Source organism: Podarcis cretensis, assembly GCF_951804945.1.
Source record: "Podarcis cretensis genome assembly, chromosome: 16".
Taxonomy (NCBI): domain Eukaryota; kingdom Metazoa; phylum Chordata; class Lepidosauria; order Squamata; family Lacertidae; genus Podarcis; species Podarcis cretensis.
Genome location: NC_137186.1, coordinates 18,041,772 through 18,063,350, shown reverse-complemented (window position 1 = coordinate 18,063,350; position 21,579 = coordinate 18,041,772). Strand labels below are relative to the sequence as shown.

General features: G+C 47.5%; 1 protein-coding gene across 1 annotated transcript; it reads left to right on the top strand.

The window, feature by feature from the left end:
* The first annotated feature begins 1,147 nt into the window (after window positions 1–1,147).
* On the top strand, window positions 1,148–20,111 carry CTSF (cathepsin F). Its single transcript, XM_079956843.1, has 14 exons — window positions 1,148–1,395; window positions 4,537–4,659; window positions 6,698–6,773; window positions 8,254–8,363; window positions 9,444–9,519; window positions 10,198–10,311; window positions 10,908–11,053; window positions 11,853–11,949; window positions 12,366–12,446; window positions 13,464–13,583; window positions 14,897–14,961; window positions 15,912–16,002; window positions 16,789–16,847; window positions 18,279–20,111. The coding sequence occupies exons 1-14, from the start codon at window positions 1,186–1,188 to the stop codon at window positions 18,351–18,353; spliced, it is 1,443 nt and encodes a 480-aa protein (XP_079812969.1). The 5' UTR covers window positions 1,148–1,185; the 3' UTR covers window positions 18,354–20,111.
* The last annotated feature ends 1,468 nt before the right edge of the window (window positions 20,112–21,579 follow it).

Here is a 21,579-nt window from a genome sequence, read left to right as displayed (position 1 = left end):
TTCATGGCTTTAAAAGAGGATCAGACATACATGGTGGAGAGGGTTATCAGTGGCTACTAGCCTTGATAGCTATGCTCTGCCTTCACACTTGCAGACAGCAATTGCTGGAAGCCATAGGAGGGGAGAAGGCTTTGTGCTCAGATCCTGCTTGCTGGCTTCCCACAGGCATCTGGTCGGCCACTGTGAGTATAGGATGCTGGACTAGAAGAATCAGAGAGTTGAAAGGGACCCTGAGGATCATCTAAGTCCTGCAATGCAGGAATATGCAGCTGTCCCTTATGGGGATCAGACTTGCAATCTTGGCGTTATCACCACACTCTAACCATCTGCTGGTTGCTGGCCTGATCCATCAAGGCTAAACATAGGTTCTTAGGTGCTTTACCCCTGCATGCAGGGATTGTGGCAAGTTCAGAGAACAATATGCAAACATGGGCAGATGAATTTCATGTTGCAATCCCATGTGTGTTTTGGGACAGATAACAAGTGTCCATAGCTTGGATCTGTGGCACACGGGAAAATCTGATCTCGCCATTGTACAACAGGAAGATGTAGCTACACCCTGGCACCATTACTATGTATACAAACACATGCCACGTTTCAGGTTGCTTGGCAGCCAGGCGTTTTAACTTATTGTTACCTTGTTTTCCTCCAGCTGCTGGCATCTAGTGTTCTGCTGCTTCTAAAGCTGTGCACACTTGATTCTCCCCCGTTTTATGGTCACAGTAACCCTGTCCGGTAGAATTAGGCTGACTGCCCCTCAAGACCACCCAGTGAACTTCATGGCCAAGTGGGAATTTGAATCCAGATCCTAACCCTGTTCTCATCCCTGTGCCTCTCCTCACCCCACTGGGGGTATTCTCCAGGTGTGCAGGAAGGGAAGGGTCCCCGTGCGACGTCACATGAGGGGGCTGCGGGAGTGAGACCCCGCCCCTTTCTCCTGGAGGGAAGCCGGGATTGCCTCTTGTTTTTCGAGGGAGAGGACCAAAGCCAAGGGCAGCGAGGGCGTTCAGATGACGCCGGGTGGGCGGGGCATGGCGGAGACACGCCCTCCAGCCTCGTCGGCCAAGGGGACGCCACCCAATGCCCAGCCGTCTGCCTCAGGCCCCTCCCACTCTGCCTCAGGCCCCGCCCTTTCTCCCTCCCTTCACCCGGCCGCCGGCCCGACTCCCTTCAGTCAGAGCAAGGATGGCGCAGGCGTCGGCCTTCCCCTTTGTGCTGCTGCTGCTCCTGCTGGGTGCCTCCGCGGCGATGCCGGGGGGCGCCCGGGAGGTGGACGTGCGGAGCGGCCAGGCCCGTGAGGCGGCTCGCTTCGCCTTGGCCGAGACTTTCCAGAGCGACAAGGCGGGCTCCGGAGGTGGCGGTCGCCTTTGGACGCTGCGCTCAGCCCAGACGCAGGTGAGATGCAGAAAGGGTGGGCGCAGGTGCGGGGGGACGACCTTGGGGCTGGAAGAAATGAGGGGGAATCATGACTTGGGGGGCACGGGTGCTAGGAGGGAGGAACCTTGGGGCTGGAAGAACTGGATGGGGCTCATCACTTTGGAGGAGCATGAAGTATTTGGGGGCTGAAGCACGTCGGGGGACTTTGGGGCTGGAAGAAGTGGGGGCTATGACTTAGGATGGGGGAGGATAAAGTATTCCTCGTAATCCAAAGCATCTGGGGGTCAAAGACGCTATGAGGACCTCTTGCCCCGAGTAGCCTCCATCCAAGTCCATTCATTGCGCTTAAGTCCGTCCCCCTTTCTCCAATGAGTTCAAAATGGTGACCTACATGGTTTTTCTGCATCTCATTTAATCCCCATAACAACCCTGTGAGGCAGGGTAGGCTGAGAGACAGTGACAGAGCTTAACTGTTACACCACCACTGGCTCTCATGCCAGCCATTTTTGCCAATCTACCCCAGTATTGTGTGCTCTGGCTGGCAGCACTCCTAGAGGGTCTTGGCTATGGGGTCTCCCCCCCCCCTCCCAACACCTCCTTGATCCTCTGAACTGGGGATTTAACCCTGGACCTTCTGCATGCAAAGTGTGTGCTCTTTGTTTTGCCAAGAGACCCAGAAACCCCACCCCTTCCAGTCAAATTAATAGCGAACTAGTTAAGGCATTTGTACCTTGCCCCTCAGCCAAAAAGAATTCCAGAGCAGCTTACGTTCATTCAGTTAGAACAAGACTGACCCTGCCTTCTGGATTACAGTCTAAATGACAGGTTGTCAGTGCTTTTTTTCTGGGAGTACTCAAGTGTACGCAGTACCAGAACCTTTAATTTTCAAATGTTAAAAGTGTGGCACTTACTGTAACAACGTCATGATGAGTACCGGCACCATTTTCCCTAAAAAAATGAAGCACTGCACGTTGTCCAAGGAAAAGAATGTCCTTCACACAGTGCATAGTTAAAATATGGAACTCACTCCCACAGGAGGTGGTGTTGGGCACCAACTTGGAACGCTTTAAAAGAAGATTGGACAAATTTATGAAGAAGGGGTCTGTCAGTGGCTACTAGCCACAATGGCTATGCTCTGCCTCCACAGCTTTTGAATACCAGTTGCTGGAAACCACAGGAAGGGAGAGTGTTCTTGTGCTTGCTGGTTTCCCTTGGGCATCTGGTTGACCCCTGTGAGAACAGGATGCTGCACTTGACGGGCCCCCTTTGTTCTTGTGAAAAAGCGACTGGAAGGGATGGGAAGTAAACTGAGACATCAGTTTTTAAAATTAAGTAATAAGTTCCTGTAATTACCAGCTGTCATCACAGTTCAGGGCAAGAGGCTGAAGCAGCCTGCTACCAGGTGACATTTGAGGGAGAGGAGGCCTGATGGCATCTGTAGAGAGTATTTTCTCTATCGGCCCCCGCCCCGAGCTCCACAGGCATCCGAAATGGCAAACACAGGACTTAGGAAGTACAGAGGGCCGGGGAGTCTGCCGCTGAGGATGTTATTTTTCTTCTTCTCGCTCCCTTTGGGATCCTTATTGCTGTCCCAGGTGTCTTCTTGTTGACAATTAGAAGCACAATCCACTTAACTCTTAAAATAGTTACGGGTGGCTTCCATCAAGCTAGACTGCTTTAACTGGTATACTGGCAGAGGGCGAGGGAATCTGCCTCCATCTGATTAGCTGGAGTCCTGGATAATTGATGCTGACCTGCAAGTAACAAACCTCTGGGCCGAGGCTGTCACTCCATGCTGGAGAACTAGGTCAGTGACTAAGAGTAAGGCCAGTGGAATGCCCTTACAGCTGACAGTCAGCAAGAGAAACTCAGCCCCATGCATTCCTGCTCCTCCCTCAGAACCAGGTTGCATCTTTGATGGAATCTAAATATCAGAAACAAAAGGGTGTGTATGTGTTTTATCAGTATTTGAAATGGTCTGCAGGCCTAACCATAATTCCCATGAGGAGGCAGCCTGTTCTGTTTAATTCTTCCCTGTACAACTGTGGTCCTGGCTCTCACAGAAGTGTTTTGGCCACAGTTGGCCTCGAGCCTCCAGTATTGTGCCTGGTTAGTTCTCCAAGTGTGTGTGTGTGTGTGTGTGTGTGTGGCTTTATTTCCTTCCTGGCTTTCATGAGAGCCTTTTGCTCAGTGTTTGGGATTGTGAGACAGAATCACATAAGAAGAGCCCTTCTAGATCAGGCCAATGGCTTATCAAGGCCAGCATCCTGTTCTCACAGTAGCCAACCACTCTCTCATCTCCTGTGGATTCCAGCAACTGGTATTCAGACGCATACTGCCCCTGACCTCCATGGAAGCAGAGCATAGTGATTGTGACTAGTAGCCATTGATAGCCTTCTCTTCCATTAATTTGTCTAATCATCTTTTACAGCCTCCTATAAAAGTGTTTAACTATGTACTCTTTGAAAGACTCCTTCCTGTTATCTGTTCTGAAGCTTCCACATTCAGTTTGATTGGATGCCCATGACTTCTAACGTGATGAGAGAGGGAGAAAAACTTTCCTCTGTCTACTTTCTCCATGCCATGCATAATTTCATGGACTTCTGTCACGTCTCGTCCTTTCTCTATGCTAAAAAGTCCCCAAACGCTGCAACCTTTGTTCATGGGGGAGTCATTCCATACCTTTGATCATTTCAGTTGCCCTTTTCTGAACCTTTTCCAACTTTACAGTATCCTTTTTGAGGTGAGGTGACCACAGACTTGGCCAGCCAGCAAGAGACCGAATAGTCGGGTCCCTTTCTCTGTCTGTCAGGAATTGTGGAATGCTGAAATGTTTCCCAGTGTCAGCAGTGTGCCAGGCAGTGACTGTGTATCGTTTTTCTTTCATGAAGTTCCTGTTCTATGCATGTATGGATTGAACTTGCAGTGTGAGCTTGTGAACTTCAAGTTTAAAGCCGGGCGGTGAACTTTTGAGTCCAGCCATAGTCATCTGCTGCCTCCTCCTTCCAAACAAATAAACAACCAGAAAACCATTGAGGCCACTCTAGGTCTTTTCCAGTTTCTTCCGAACTGGTTTTGGTGGTTGCAGGCAGTGAACATCACTGGGCAATTTCCCAACTTTTCCCACTTGCCTGAGCGCTGTTCTTTTCTCATCTCCAGGTGGTGAATGGAATCAAGTACTACCTGGATGTGACTCTGCTGCAGAGCAGTCAGTGCAGTGGGAAGCAGGCTGTGGCGCAAGATGCTCCTAGTTGCCTCACTCCAGAAGAGCCGGAGCAAATGGTAAGAATCAGCATTGTACTTTTGCTTTCTGGTTAAAAGGGGCAGGGGGAATGTAGCTAGTACCTTCAATGTGCTGGAAACCTGGAGTCTGGTTCCCAAGGTATCCTAGTTTTGCATGGCTCTATTGATTTCTCTTCTGAGTTTAAAAAAAAATCTGGTACATCATGCAAAACACACAGGGCTGCAACAGTTAGCACAGGCACTGGCACATAATACCTGTTCCGCATTTGTAGGAAATCAGTCTTTTAGTGTGGCAGCACCTGCACTTTGGAACTCCCTGCCAATTGATAATCAGGCTGGTGCCTTCACCAAACTCCCTTCAGTGCCTGGCTTTGTTTAGACAAGCGTATACAGATACCTGAACATTGATGTGTGTTTTAATCTGTTTTTTTTTAATTTATCCTGATTTTAATTTTTTGAATGTTTTTACTGGTAGTTTTTAGTGTAATCTTGTTTTCATTTACCACTTTGAGATTTTTTTACAATCAGTATAATTTATTTGTATACCTTCCTTCACCCAAAGATCACAGGGCGGTTCGCAACATAAAAATACAAAATGAAAACACAAAATACATAATAAAGCAAAACCAAAACAAAACAAAACAATAACCTCCCCTCCCACAGAAACATTTGAAAGGGTGGTAAAATGACCCCAGTTGGGTATATCAGCTCTTGTCTCTATTCCAACAGTGCTACAAGTCCCTGAGTATGACCTCTGTGTGTATTAGGAAACAGATGGGCTGAGACTGAGGGGCACCTGAGGCTGGGACTCTGCAGAATCTTTCCCTGGAAGTGTGGGTATGCAGATGGCAGTGAAGTGGGATTTCTAACTCTCCCATCTCCAAACAGACACTTCTTTGCTTGAAGAGGAGCAGACCGCCCACTGGGACCTGTGGCTGGTGCAAAGTAGTTTGTGCAAATATGGTCTCCTCCTTCCAACGGGCTGGAGAAATGAGGGCAAGTTCGATGTCAAGGAGACGAATGGGGAAGTAGCAGGTCATCGCCCAGAAGCTTGGGAAGGTTACAGATTTGCTTTGGCCTGCATAAAGCAGCGTGTTAACAACAGTAAACATTGGTACTGTTGACTCAGACTTCTCATTATCAAGGCTACAATCTCCATAAGCACATGCCAAATTCAGTTTGTCCCCCTGGGCCTCACATGTTTCTCTTGTGATCTGGCATCACTGAATCTCTTTGCATAAACTTCCCCTCAAACAAGGGCAGTTTGGTTTGGCTGCCCAGCCTGTCAGCTGACAGTGCCTCATGTAGCTCCAGGGGTTGGGTGCCAAAGAGGAAGATAGAGAGCTTTGACATGTATACGACTGGCACAGTTGCTGTATCCAAAAGTTTATCCTAGCCTTACCTGAAGATTGAACCTGGGACGTTCTGTATGCGAGGCAGATTCTCTACCTCTGAGCTACGTAAGATGGGCTTGATCCAGCAGGCAGGCTCTTCTGAGATTCTTATGGTGTGCTTGATCCCCCAAGCTGAAGACTGATGCGGTTGCAACCCAGGCGCAACTAGCCCTCAGTGCAAGATATCTGACAAGTACACACACTGACCCTCTTGCTAGGACTTATTTTCATGAGATCAGCCTCAATTAAGATGCAAACGGTCCTCCCAGTGAAGTGGCTGGTAGGGACAAAGCATCTCTGGTGCATGGTACAAGATGAACGCCCCAAGGCACCTTACTGTTTGGAGTCATAGATCATTGGGTCATAGAATCATAAGAGCTGAAAGGAGACCCTGAGGATCATCTAGTCCAACCCCCTGCAATGCAGGAATATGCAGTTGCCCCTTATGGGGATTGAACCTTCAACCTTTTGGGAGGAGGGCAGCCCTTTCCTGCCAGAGGTCCTGACTTCCTTTTGCCTCCTCAGATAGCCCAAGTAGCCCCCATTTCCTTGCCTTGATGGCAAGGCAATATTTCTGATTTCCAGCCTTGCATCCATCCGCCGCATGCATCTTACCTGAGTGACTTGTCCTGACTTTCTGTGCCTTGCTTGCCCTCCTAACCTTTTCTGTTCTTCCCTTCCAGTCATGTCACTTTGAGGTCTGGAGCCAGCCCTGGGCAAACAGGAAGAGGCTGGTGAAGCAAGAGTGTCGCCTGGCTGGTAAGTCAGGTCTGGGTAGTCTGTCTGAAGCGTTAAAAGCAGAAAATACAGTCAATAAGGCAGGGCCCCAAACCTTTGCATACTGTTGACATAAACAGTAGCTGCCTGAGCCAAGCTTTTCCTTCAAGGATATTGATTGTAAAAACCAGCAGCAACCAGAACGGATAAGATAGCTCTTGTACCGGCCTACCTACTTCCACAGAATTCTCCTTCAGGAGGCAAATAGCCTCCACACTGTAATGCTCCATCCAGGTTGGAATCCTATCAGTGCAACTGAGCAAATGCAAGTAGCTTCAGAGCCATTTAGAATTCCTTCGTCCGGGGCTGCCAACCATTCTGTGGTCCGTGGGGATTTATGACTGTGTGCTGTGGGCACCACCGAGCCTGGTTGCTTCTCTCTGCGCCCTCTGGATCAACCTTCCTGTCAGAGTTCACACATACGCACTCTTTGCCTTTCCAAGGGATCTGGATAAAAGTCGACCCAATAATATTAATCTGAGGCTTAAAAAGCACATAGAGTTGGAAGAGGAAATGGGAAAGAGCGCCACTTTTCCAACTTCCTCCTCCTGTTCAAGGAGCCCCCCCCCCATTTACACGGGCTTTACGTTCTGAGGTACTGCGTGTGTCAGTGAAATTGTGTATAATTGAAACCCATTGAAAAAGCCTGCAAGCACCCTGCTCTGCCCTTTTAGTGACATTTCAGTGACGTCTTTATGATGTTTATGGGTCACTTCTGGGCTTGGCGCAATGCACATGTACACGGTTGCACACATATGGAACGTGCCTAAACAGGGGATGGGGCTGCTGCCTGTATGTACCTTTAAAGGGAGAAAAAACTGGCCACCCTCACGGCCTCATGACCAGTGGGTAGTGCAGGGAGGGTCTTTGTGGGGGCCAGGAGAAGATTGCAAGGCACTATGATGTTGATACCTGGACTTACATCTTTTGCGAGATGGGTGTCCGTGTGTGTAATTGATACATGGCCTCACCTTTTCTCCCCAGGCACAATGAATCATTCAGGGGCATGAATCATTAAGGTGTAGGCTGCTGGGTAAAATATTTCCTTCTGCATATCTGGTTAAGCACATATTTCAGCGAGGAGGTGTAATGGGAAGGATTGGGGGTTTAGCTGATAGCCATTTAGAATGTAGGTGACTTTTGGAATACAGTGGTACCTCTGGATACGAACAGGATCTGTTCCAGAGCCCCGTTTGCATCCAAAAGCAAACGTATCTAGCGATTGCATGTCTGCGCACGTGCGCGTCGCTTTTTGCCGCTTCTGCGCATGCGCATGGCATCATTTTGAGCGGCAAAACCCGGAAGTAACATGCTCTGTTACTGCCGGGTTGCCACGGAGCGCAACTCGAACGCGCTCAACCCGAAGCGCATTCAACCCGAGGTATGACTGTATCCACATAGTCTGGTGATGGAGTGTGGGATAGTAAATAAATAAACACTCACCCACCCCTTGTTCTTGCAGAGCCATCGGAGGTAGTCCACGCAGCAAAACTGGGGGAGTGGGAAGTGTTCCGTCCGAAGGCACCTGCCAAGGAAGTCGAGGAGTTAACCCAGGAAGAGAGGTTTCTGCAGGTGAGTGTCATTCATCTGCTTTTTGGAGCTGGGGTGTGAACTCTCTTAGCAGGGCAAAGCAGGGCTGTGTTCCTGCTGACTGAGTTGTCTCTTTCTCTTCTTTCCCTTTATACCAAAAGCATGTACATGTACCTTGGATCCCAAACGCCTTGGTACTCTGACATTTTGGCTCCCAAATGCCGCAAACCTGGAAGTGAGTTGTTCTGGTTTGCGAACTTTCTTTGGAACCCGAACGTCCAACATGACTTCCGATTGGCTGCAGGAGCTTCCTGCAGCCAACCAGAAGCTGTGCTTTGGTTTCTGAACATTTTGATAGTCGGACGGACTTCCGGAATGGATTCCGTTCGACTTCCGAGGTATGACTGTATACATTTGAGACAGGCACAATCTTCTAATTTTGGTCAAAAGTGCATAGCATTCCTGTTTGCATGTTCCTGATTCTAACATTAGGGAAACTGGATGGCTGATTCGTCTTGGGTACTTTGATATCATCTGTCTAAGATAACCTTGCTTCTGATACAGCGATTTAAAAAAAGTAATTGGCTAGGGTAATGAAAGTTCAAAGGTCAAAGAAAGATGGACAGGTTTTTGGCAGGCTGGCATTTATTCACTGATTTCATAAAATGCCAGGAATCTGGTAGATCAGTTCCAACTATATATAAAACAGTTTGGTCTTTTAAAGAGAAAGACAGGATTCATTGTAGAAGGGTTAAATTAATTAAGAAAAATGAAACGTGCATCTAATTAATGGAGTCCTTTGTTTAGATTATAGGTTATAAGAGACAATGAATGCTGTAAAGGAAAATAATAATAGTACTGAAGATCAAATATTATGTTTAATAGGTTCTTAACACTACTCGTAAAATATGTTGTGTTAAAGAAATGCAATATTATGCTGGAAATACTGTTCATAGGAGGGGAGAGGACTAATTTATATTTATGCCTTAATCAACATTATTTCTGCAATACAGTTTAGAAAATAAAATAAAATCGCACTCTGCAGTTGAAGGCAGCAGCTCTGTTTCTGCGATTCAGTTCCTTGTGTACCAGTTTCTCAGTTCTGGATTCTTCCATCCCCAGAATGCCTCCAACCACCTGGTGCCCCTCTTCAAGGAGTTCTTGACAACTTATGAGAAGAGCTACAAGGACAAGCAAGGTGAATGCTGAGTGAATGTTGAGCAAAGCAACAACATACCTGGGCTGCCCTGCGTGGTGTAGTGGTTGGTCTAGGACCTAGCAGAGCCCAGAGTTTAGAATCCCCACTCAGCCATGAAGCTCATAGGATAACCTTGGGCCAGGTGCAGTTTCTCAAGTCTGATGTACCTCGCAGAGTAATTGTGGGGATAAAATAAGGAGGGCTGGGAGAAGAAGAAGAAGAAGAAGAAGAAGAAGAAGAAGAGTTTGGATTTGATATCCTGCTTTATCACTACTGTGTACGCCACCTTGAGCTTCTTGGAAACAAAGCGGGATATAAAATTCAAGAAATAAATATAAGCTGCAAAGGTCAGGCTAACTTCTCAGCAGAGTTCCTCTGATGTTCAGATTTTGCAGCAGGCATGGCTGTCCTTGCTTGGGCTGTTGGGAGTTGGGAAGGCAGGCATTGGGAAGGCCACAGGCTCCCCGCCTCCCTTGTCTGTCTTCCAGCTTCTCCTGATCCAGTTTGGCATCCCTCCACTCCCTGGTGCACACCAGCCCCACATACACACTGCTGGCAGTAGCATTCTGTATGTTAAGCATCCTTAAAGAACTGTAGGCATAACTGCTGATGGATAAGAACCAATAAGAATCAATACTCATGCTCAGACCTTGTTTCCCTGGCTTCCTGCTCTTTTAGAGACCGAGAGGCGTTTCAGGATCTTTGCAGAGAATCTGGAGAAGGCCCGGCTAATTCAGGAACTGGATCAGGGCACGGCAGAATATGGTGTCACCAAATTCAGTGATTTGACAGGTAGGTGAGGACGGGGCAGGGACTCTACAGCTACCTTCCCCTCTGAATCACAGAGCTACGCCCATCAGGAGGGCACCAGGCAGAACAGGCAGCAGTAAACAAATGGTATTATCTACAAAACTGCTGCCACTTAGTCCTCACAGTGCCACCACAAACCCTCTCTGAAAAGGCTCCAGCTAACAGGTTAGAGTCTTGTCTTCTTTATCCTGCAATGTGGTAAGTGTTACATATCCCAGCTTCCTTGGAAAGTTCAGGTGTCTCAAACCAGATGTTTTAGTTTTACATTCAGTTACTCACATTAAGGAACTGGGATAATACATTATCCAGATGTGTATATTAAAAGGTTTCTTTTTTCAATGAAAGAGAGAGAGAGAATGAAACAAAGTGCATAAAAGTAGCATAAAATAAAGCAAAAATGGGTATCTAATGTTTTTAAAATTACAGCACAAGTCCCAAAGAGGAAAGATACAGATATGTATTTGTGGCAGATAGAACTCAAGAACTTCAATCAGCCAGGAAGGCTAGAGTGTCATATTTTATGAAATCTGGTGCTTTCGTCTTTTCATCACACAATGTATCTTTCTCCTTTGTTTCAGAGGAGGAGTTCCGCTCCACGTACTTGAACCCACTGCTTTCCCAGCTGCCTGGTCGGCCAATGAAACCAGCCACCATCCCTAAAGATCCACCCCCTGATGCGTGGGACTGGCGGGACCACGGGGCTGTCACGGGTGTCAAGAACCAGGTTGGTTTTCCTACGCCCCACTATGGAAGCAGCTGCTTCCTCAAGGGGACCAGGTTGGGCTTAAAGTTTCCAAAGGGGATAAAAGTTCCACTGTTTCCCTGTGTGGGTTTGTTGCATGAGGTTGGTGAGGAGGTGGAAGAAGGTAGTGATCCACCCTAGGTTCTGGGCCTGAACTCTATTTTGTTTTGTTCTCTGTAGGAATTTATATCCCAGCTTTGTATCAAATTTTGATGCAAGGCAGTTTGCAACATGTAAAAAACGTCCTCATAAAATGAAAAGTAACTAATTGAAAGCAGTAGTTAAAATACATCGAAACACATTTAGAACCAGCAGCTAAAGTAGTTTGCCCCGGCAACACCATCTGCATTGTCTGCACCTTAGTTTTCAAAGACCTATCTGAATACAAAAGTCTTAAGTCTGCCAGCAGAAAGATAAACAAGAGGGAGCCAGTTTAACCTCTCCTGGGAGAGGATTCCACAATCTGGGAGCAGCCACAGCAAAGATTCTCTCTTGTGTCATCACCAACTGTGTTTTTGATGTTAATGGGTCCAAGAGAAGGTGCTCCCAGAAAGGTTTATATAGGGAGTTATGGTCTTTCAGGTAACCTGGTCCCAAGCCATATAAGGCTTTATAGGTCAGAACCAGCGCTTGGAATTGTGCCAGTGGACCAGCAGCCAGTGAAGTTGTTTAACAGATGTAAGATACCTTCTTCCAGGCTTCTTCTGTATTTTCTCCTTTTTCATTTTATGACCAGTTTATAATATCTGGAATAACTCTTTCCCTTTCTCAATGACTGCAGGGTTACTGTGGCTCCTGCTGGGCCTTCTCTGTGACAGGCAACGTGGAAGGGCAGTGGTTCCTCCGCAATGGCACTTTGGTCTCCCTTTCTGAGCAAGGTAGGGAGTTCTTTGAGGAGGCCTGGCCTCTCATGCTTGGATCTGGGAGCTTTCTGGGCAGCAGAGCTAAAAGAAAACAAAAAAACTGCCAGTGAAGTCATTGGTTGTGCCTTGTTTACATGGCCGCGTTGACTCAAATGTTTTACAGGTAGAGGATGCTTGCATTCTCGAAGCAGATTTTATTTATTTTTTGCTTTCATTACCTTGTTATAACCCATCCTGGCATCACATATGGCAAAGAGTGAGATGTAACTGCTTTGAGTTTTTCCTTCAATCAAGTGGCATATGAATTTTATGAAAGAAAAGTCATAAAGAAATAAATTGGGAAGTTGGCTGACTTCAGGAGCAAGACTGGACATGTCTTTGGGTGTTCACCCTCCAGTTTCCAGCTGACCTGATTTCTGCTCCCTCCACAGAGCTGCTGGACTGTGACTCCATAGACAAAGCCTGCGGAGGAGGACTTCCATCCACGGCCTACGAGGCCATCGAAGGGCTGGGTGAGTCAGCAAAATATTTTTGCTCCAGCGCGGCACTTGGTCTGCAGCTTGTTCCTCTGCATGTACCTTGACATCCAGAGAATAAGATGTTTTGAGTGTTCAGAGACTTGTTTTCACAGCCGTCTCTGAACTGGAGAAACTAGGTGCCTTGAGCACGTTGGTGCTGGAAATGCTGGTTTGTTCCCAAGGCTAAAAGGTAACCGAGTTTTGTCAGTTGCGTCTAGAGCACCATTCATGCCAGATCCTTCCCTTTTAGAAAAAATCCATTCCCTCTTTCTTTGGGCAAACCCTGAATTTTTCAAGAGTGCACATGCTGCCTTTACTGCAGTTCCCCAATGGCTGTGAAGCAACCACCACAGTGATGCTGGAAGATGCTCTGTTTGTTCAGCCGTTTGTTGGCGATGCAAAGTCCCTCTTCAGAACTGCTGGATTCTGGCTGCTGTTGATTTCTCACGTAGGGGTTGTTGTTCCTTGCTGCTTTTATTGCTGGAAGCTGCCTCTAGAAGTATTATTAAGGTAAAGGGACCCCTGACAATTAGGTCCAGTTGTGACCGACTCTGGGGTTGCGGCGCTCATCTCGCTTTATTGGCCGAGGGAGCCGGCGTACAGCTTCCGGGTCACGTGGCCAGCATGACTAAGCCGCTTCTGGCAAACCAGAGCAGCGCACGGAAACGCCATTTACCTTCCCACCGGAGCGGTACCTATTTATCTACTTGCACTTTGGTGTGCTTTCGAACTGCTAGGTTGGCAGGAGCAGGGACCGAGCAACAGGAGCTCACCCCGTCGTGGGGATTCGAACCGCCGACCTTCTGATCAGCAAGTCCTAGGCTCTGTGGTTTAACCCACAGCGCCACCTGCATCCCACAGAAGTATTATTAGGGCATAATAAATGTGGGTTTTTTTAAAAAAGCCACTCTTAGATCCTTATTCTGCACAGCAAGAGCCCCACCTGTACACGGTTTTCCTTGCCAGGTCATCCCCTTCCTTGGCCTTCCTGATTCTCCTTCTCTTCCCCAGGTGGCCTCGAGACAGAGCGCGATTACAGTTATGAGGGGTTCGAGCAGAAGTGCGGCTTCTCCAAGGATAAGGTGGCCGTCTACATCAATAGCTCCGTATCAATATCCCGGGATGAGACAGGTACGTGTCTGAGACCATGGCTTGGGGTGCCAGTTAGTGAATCAAATTGTGGGCCTCTTAATACCTAGAGAGATCTGGAACACTCTGCTGTGGAATGAGGAAGGCCACTTGCTACTGCCTAGAGCAAGGGTTGGGCAAACTTTTCCCAGTCCCAGGGCTGCCTTCCCTCTTGGCCAAACTTCCAGAGGCCACATGCCAGTGGTATGTGGGACCAGAGCAGGCACAGGCAAACTCGGCCCTCCAGATGTTTTGGGACTACAGCTCCCATCATCCCTAGCTAACAGGACCAGTGGTCAGGGATGATGGGAATTGTAGTCTCAAAATATTTTGACAGGGCAACAGATGTTACGGAAGTCAGCCATGTAAGAATTGGTGTAAACATCTATATCTGTTTATGAAAATATTTATATGCTGCAAATCATAACAAAATAAAAGCAGTGTACAATAATAACTATATAATATAAAAACACATTTAAGACCAGAGACCATCATCTAAGTTTTATGGAAAGATGGCTTCTTAATTGCTGGCATAAGCTTGACGACATAGAGAAGTTCTCAGCGGATGTTTAAAAGTAGCTGGATGCTGAATCTCTGTTAGCAGAGTGTTCCACAGGACTAGGCCAATAAGAAGAAAGACTCTATTTCACGTTGATGTCAAATGACCTTTGCCAACTCAAGGGATAACCAATGAGGTTCTTCCAGGTGATCTTGGTAACTGAGCCAGGATATAAAGGTTCAGGCCATCTCTAAGGTGCCTTGGATCTAAGCTGTTCAGGGCTCTGTAAAATCAGTACAAGGACCTGGCTTGGTAGTAGATGGGCAGCCAGTGCAGAGGTTATTTACTCCCTCTTCATCCATACAAGCAAGAGGTATTATCATGGTCCAATAACACATTCTGGCCAAGAAAAAACACAGGCAGGGTCATAGAGACTTGTGGTCTATGGGATGGATTTAGAGGCCTGGATGACTGAGGCACCTCTGGACTTGATAGGTGCCCTTCTTGCCGCTTTTATGGCTAAGAAACATTCAAGACCACACACTTGATACTTAACAGCTTATCTGCTGAGCCATCCTGCTACGATCTCTTGTCCTACCTGCTGCCACCATGCATGGGTGTAGGAAGTGCAACTGAGGCCAGGGAGAGAGGCAGCGTATCAGTATCTCAAATGCATGGTGATCTACATGTGTAAAATGCTTTCATTTTCTGGGGCAGGGCCTGCAGCGCAGCTCCCATAATCTCCCTCTCCTTCTCTTATATCTCTCTGCATCATATAATGGCCTTGCTTGTTAACCAGTCACCCTCTCCGTTTCAGAGATCGCTGCCTGGCTGGCTAAGAACGGCCCTATTTCCATTGCTCTGAACGCCTTTGCCATGCAGGTGAGGGAGCCCCTGGAGGGCCATGCTTCTTTTTCCATGCTGTAAGGAACAGAGGTTGCCCTTTTGGTCAAAAAAGCATTCCCCCCCCCCACATCATTTGTTGAGCAGGTGGGGAGCAAAATGAAACCCTCCGAAAAAAATCACAGTGGAGGGACAGAAATTTCTATGCAAGTTTGAGCAGGGAGTTGCATTAACTTTATGATGCGGCCATAGGTTTTCCATTTTTCCTTGCTTTTTAAAACTTAAAAAAGGAGAAAAGAAATCCTGGGATGCCGTTGGAGCTCTGCCACCTCCTGCCCTAGGACTCAGAGCCATCTCTGATTCAGGACAGGCAAAACAAAGCCCTTCTCCACACAGAAATAGAACTGTCGAATTTGCAAGCGCTAAATGCAGCAATGGCCACTAATGTGACCGGCTTCCAAAGCAGGTTAGACAAACTCAAGGAGAATAAGCCTGGCGATGGCTGCTAGCCATGATGGTTATTTTCTGCCTCCGCTGTCGGGAAGCAGCATGCTCCTGAACACAAGCTGAATCGCAGGTGGAGAAGAGAGTATTGCTGTTGTCCTTGCGAGCTTTCTGGTTGGTCAGACTGCTGGGCCTCTGGTCTGATCCAACAGCCAGCCCTGCTTGCATTTCTTTTACACGGCTTACTCTGCTTCCAAATTTGGATTGGCCTAGTTCAGTTTTTGTTGCTTGAGAGAGAGGGTTGCTTGATTGAGAGAGGGAGGGCTGAGTCATGCAGAATACGAGGGAACAGATCTGTTCAGAGGGGCAAGGACTCCTTGCAGCTAGGACACATTTGACTTTCTTAGTAGCTTCACGCATAGACCTTCAAGCCCTCCCAAATTGCCTGAAGGCCCAAACATTGCACAGGGTGCAACATGTATGTATTAAGTTGTTTGGAGTCCAGGATTGTATCTGAGCCCTTTTCCCCTTCTTCCCCTGTCCAGTTCTACAGGAGGGGAGTTTCCCACCCCTTCTTCCTGCTCTGCAACCCCTGGATGATTGACCACGCAGTCCTCTTGGTGGGCTATGGCACACGTAAGTGGCTACTTTTACTTGTGGGGGGGGGGAATGCTCCCCAAACATGAAGGTGGGGAGATTCACTCTGGAATCTCCATTCCTCCACCCTGCAGTTTAGCATTCAGAAGCAGTCTTCATCTGTGTTCAATAAGCTTGCTTTACTTTGCTCTAATTTATTTGCGTGACCTATCTAAAACATTTTTTGTGCCACCCTACCTCCTTTCTAAAATGTTCACACAAAGACTTTAGAAAAAAGGGATGAAACTTTAAATTACTCTAAAGCTCGCTCAGTTAAAACCTACTTGCGTCTGGGCAAAACATATTAGAGCAGTTTTACTAGCGCTGGCACCTGATGTTTGTCTGATCTAAGTCCCTAGTTCTCATGATTCCCAAAGTTTCGCATCAGACTCCCCAGTTGTAACAGGTGTGACTAATAGAGGCTGAAGGAGAACTACAAATGGGGAGTTTCCTTGCTTGTGATGGATGTTCAGAGGTGGGCAGGGAGCGGTGGGTGGGTGGAGGAAGCAGGAAGGGTCGAGAATGATTTTCTTTCTGCTTGCAAAAAGCTGCTAGCTTCCATCCAAGGATGCTGCAGAGATCAGATCCGTCTTAAGCCACTTCAAGAGATTGATGGGTTGAGAGAACGGGGGGGACGGGGGACGGGACACACTCTCTTGAGGGATAGGTGGAGGATTTTATAAAATTTATATGCTGCTTTGGGGGGGGGGGAAACAACTCAAAGCGGTTTACTGCTTGTTCTACCCCTGACAACTCTCTTCTGTTTCCACCTGTATGCACACACAGGGGGCCGTACTCCATTCTGGGCAATCAAGAACAGTTGGGGAGAGAACTGGGGAGAGAAGGTAAGCATTCTTCCAAACTCAGCTGGGCGACCTTTCCCCCGCTCTTGGCAGTCTCTGTTCACATTGTAAGGAAGGGGCTGATACACTGAAAGCTCACGAGTCAGGCTTGGCTTTCTCCTCAGTGTAACTGCCTGCTGCCGACCCTCTAACCTAGTGTCTCTTTGCTTGACAATGCTTTTGAGGCAAGGAGGAGCCGGTGCCAGTTTATGGCTGACTTCTGCTTACGTTGTGCTGGCCAATGACATGCTCATGTGCAGGCAGAAGGCAGATATTTTTATATTTATTTATTTCACAAAATGTAAGCCCCGTACGATCACATTTTATGCAAAGGTTCAAGTCCAAGGGTTCGGCTTATACACGAAAATTGAAGTAAGGCAGATGGGGAGAGATAATCCCCAGAATCCCCAGCAAGCTAGGCAGAGAACTTAGAAGCTCTTTCTGCCCCAGCTTAAGCTCTCCATCTTGCTTGGGACTTGACTTGCACAAATTCAACCAGCTCGCCTTCAATCACGTATGGTTGAAACTTAAATGAGTGTAAGATGTGATCATATTGTGGAACTGCTTGATTGTAAAAAATCTCAAAACAGTTTACAGAAAGGATATACAGTGGTACCTCGTGTTACGTACTTGATCCTTTCCAGAGGTCCATTCGTAACAGGAAAACTCTCATAACTTGAGGCGCGCTTTCTCTAATGGCAACTGCTGCCGCGCCGCGACTTCTGCTCTCATCCCAGGGCAAAGGTGGCAACAAGGGGCATCCACTTCCGGGTTAGTGAAACGCGTAACCCGCAGCATTCATAAGGGGGATGGTACGTAACACGAGGTTCCACTGTAAAACCATCAATGAAAACTACCAAAACCAGCTTTTTAAAACTTTACTACAAACAATTAAAAACACATGTAAACATTCTACATATTTGACTAGGTTTCCGTAAACAAAAAAAGTTTTTCGCAGGCACCAAGAAGAGTACAGGGAAGGCGTCTGCCTGGTGTCAATGGGCAGGGAGTTCCAAAGTGTAGGAGCTGTCACAATAAAAGGTCTATTTCTTACAAATGTGCAACAGGCATTATGTGGCATCTATAACAATGCCAGTTTCACAGATATAAGTGGGCATATATATGGGGTGAGGTGATCTCGCAGGTAAACTGGTCCCAAGTTGCTAAGGGTTTGGTATGCTGATAGTAACACCTTGAACCTGGCCTGGGTAGCAAATGGGCAACTAGTGCAAATCTCTGACCAGAGGGGTTATATGCTGATGGGGTCCTGTCAGCAATTGTGCTGCAGCATTCTGCACTAACTGCAGCTTCCCAATCAAGCGCAAGAGTGTGTTGCAGTAATCCATTCTTGAAGTAACCAATACTGTGGCTAGGCTTTCCTGGTCAGGGAAGATCTGTGCTGCTTACTGACAATTGTCCTGTGTCTCTTTTCAGGGCTACTACTACCTGTACCGTGGCAGCCACGCCTGTGGCATGAACTCAATGTGCAGTTCTGCAGTGATAGAGTAAGCCTCTCGGGCCCATTGGCTGCCTCCGGTCCAAATCATCAACTTGCTGGCTTTCCACCCAGCACCAAGATGAAGATCGGAGCACCTTCCCTGTACATTATTCTGACCCTGTTTACCCATTTCCCTTTCCAAATAGCCCTGGTTAGGTCTAGTGCATAACTGAGAAGATCTGGCCCCTGCTCCTGCCTGCTGCTATGAACGGTAGAGACTGAAGGTAGCATGTCCTAGGATAGGACCTTAACCTTGCCAAGATCCTTCAACCAGGCCAGGATTGGTGCTGGTGTGTGTTTAAAGGGTGCTCCCCTTTCCAGTAGGAGCAGATTCCTTCCCCCGACTCTCAGTGAAGGGGTACTTGGTGCCTGGGCAGATGCACAGAGGATGGCGAAGGGGACTTGCTCCTCTGAAATGGTTAGGTCATCAGCTGCTCCTCGCTGTGAGCCGCCTCTTTTACCTTGGTCAATCCTGAGCTGCTTTTTGGAAGGCAGACTGGGAATTGGGGCCGGGGAGGAAGGGGCAGCGCTCTAACTACCAGCTCCCATCCCAACTCCCTCTGCAAAAAGCAGGTCTCCTTACTGTTTTTTAACCATAGGCCTCTTTAGTTTGGGCCACAGCTCAGTAGAAGAGCACCCACTCTGCACGCAGAAGGTCCCAAACAGTTATAGAATCTCATACAGTCCTGGAATTGTAGAGTTGGAAGGGGGACCCAAAGAGTCATCTAGTCCAACCCTCCAATCCTCAGGAGGCAGGGCCAGGGAAGGCCCCCTTCAGGTTGAAGAGCTGCTGTGCTAGATGGACAGCAGTCAGTCTGACTTGGTCTAAGGCCAGCTTCCTGTTTCCATACAACTTGGGGAACCAGCTTGCATTTAAGACAAGGTGTTCCAAGGAACTTCACAACTCACTCAAGCCCCCCTAAATAAGTGCAGGTGAATTTTCCCTTCCTTGTGGAGATGAGGGGAGCACATTTAACACCCTTATTTCCCAGTTAGTCAGGGGCTTCTTTCTTTTGCACTCTCCAAGTCTTCCCGCTCCCCGTAGGGATTGTAGCACTGATAAATGCCCACCCCCCAAAATGGGGTATCCTTGTTTCCGTTAGCTCAAGTCTTCCTCTGCTTCTGGAAGACTTGACGTGGTGGAGTCACAGCCTTGCAGGACAGTCTTGCCTGTGGCTGGGCGGCTCCGCTAGCCTGTAGGAAAAGTAACCACTCCAGTATTGGTCAGCTTTTGCACTTAGATGCCATGAAATCTTTCTCCCTGCACCCACTACAAAAAAAGAGATCAAACCCAGCCCACATTTTTTTTTAGATTTAGCTGCTCTGTATTAACGTTTGCTGCTAGAATGGAAATATTGGTGGAAGGTTTGAAGGCAATGCTGAGAGATGATCCCTAGCTTGGTCAGTCCTAAGCACCACCCAAACCTTCTCCTCCAGGGAATCCTACTTGAGCATCCCCCCCCCACCCACCCCCATTGCGCTCAGGGCTTTTGGGGAGTGGAAGGCATAACTAGCACTTGCAAAATGGCTACTATAGAAAGTGTTTTTCCTTTGATTGCTGCTCTGAACACCTCACCCTCACCCTGAAAAAGCTGTTTCCCCTTCAGGGACTCTAATCTCAGCCAGAATAGGCTGAAAGTGGCTGCAAAAAAAGTGTTTCTGGAAGAAGCAGCTGCTCATGTGGCTGTGCCTTCTGTTACTTTAAAGATGCAGCCTTTGGTGTTTCTGTAATTTCCACACTAATAAATACTGATGGACTCTGAACTAAAGTGTCTGTGTGTTTCAGGGGTGAGGGCAGTGTGACGCCTGGAGTCTTGAGGGAGGGAGACTAGGTTTACCTCCTGCTAAGTACTCCTGAGTAGGTCTTGCCAGCATCCTTCCAAGGCGGATGAGAGAAAAAGGGGGTGAGAAGTCATCAGAACAGGCTTATCTCAGAGGCAGTGCTTTTTTTTCTTAAAAAAATGTTTAGGGGTACTCTCATTTTCCCACTCATATTGAAATACTGCCCCTCAATGAGGCCAAACTTAGATTCACAGAATGTTTAGGGGTATGCGTACCCTCAGAAAAAAATACTGCTCAGAGGTGACACAAGGCAAAATGGTAAGTGCTGCCCCACCACTGCACTGCTTGCCTCTGCCACAGGTGGAGAAGTGGTGCCAGCATTGACACTGACTTCCAACAAGATTTCGCTGGAAATTTGCACAAATGCCAGGGACGGGAAGGTTGTCCATGGGGGTGCTGCCTCAGGGGCTTCTGCCACCAGAGGCAGCTGCTTCAGCCTGCCTCAAGTGGGCCAGGTCTGCATTCCACTGTTGAACAGCTCTTACCATCAAAAAGTTCTTCCTTGCCATTTGAAGTGATTGGTTTCGGTCCTGCCCTCTGGAGCAGCAGAAAACAAAGCTTGCTCCATCTTCAGATATTTGAATCCATCCTGAATACTGATCACTGCCGTCATGGGTGACACTAACAGTCTACAGAGGGCTTGGGAAGATGGGCTGGCTTTGGAGAAACGTGAACATGGCTACACAGTCCAAGGCTGGCTTAAAAATAACAACTTGAATATAAAAGGCAGAACTGAAAGCGCTCTTTCGATGGCATTGGACACCCTAAAGCTTCACTTTGTTAACAACTCAATCTCACCCTATATTGGATAGATGGTGGCACTGTTGGCTCTCTTGCACATGTGATGGGATTGTGCTCCAATTCACACTTTTTGTTTTAGCTCCTGCTTCAGCTTTGGAAACATTAGGAGCACATAATGAGTTAGTTGTGGTGTTATTAGCAGCAGCTTGTATTGAAATAGCCTTTCAGTGGAAAACACCAGGCAACCTTTGGGTGAAAAGATGGACGGGCAAGAGTTTGAGAAGTGACTTTGTCTGAAAATCTGATGCAATACTACATGGAATTGTATGTTGAGATTCCTGTATTGCAGTGGGCTGGACCAGACGACCCTCAGGGTCCCTTCCAACTCTACAATTCTATGTCTAGTTCCCCCTCTTTTCAAACACGACCAGATCTGTACCAACATATTCCCCCCGCAATCACTCAAGTTTCTCTTTGGAGACGTTATTTAGGACAAAACAGATACTTTGGGTTATTTTTCTTTTGTTTGTTTTATTTGGTGCTTTTTTCTTTTTTAAAAACATTTATTTGGTTTTCAGATCAAAGTTGTACAATCACATATCCAATATACAACATAAAAACAAGATTCCAAAGAATCTCCTGGACTTCCTCCTC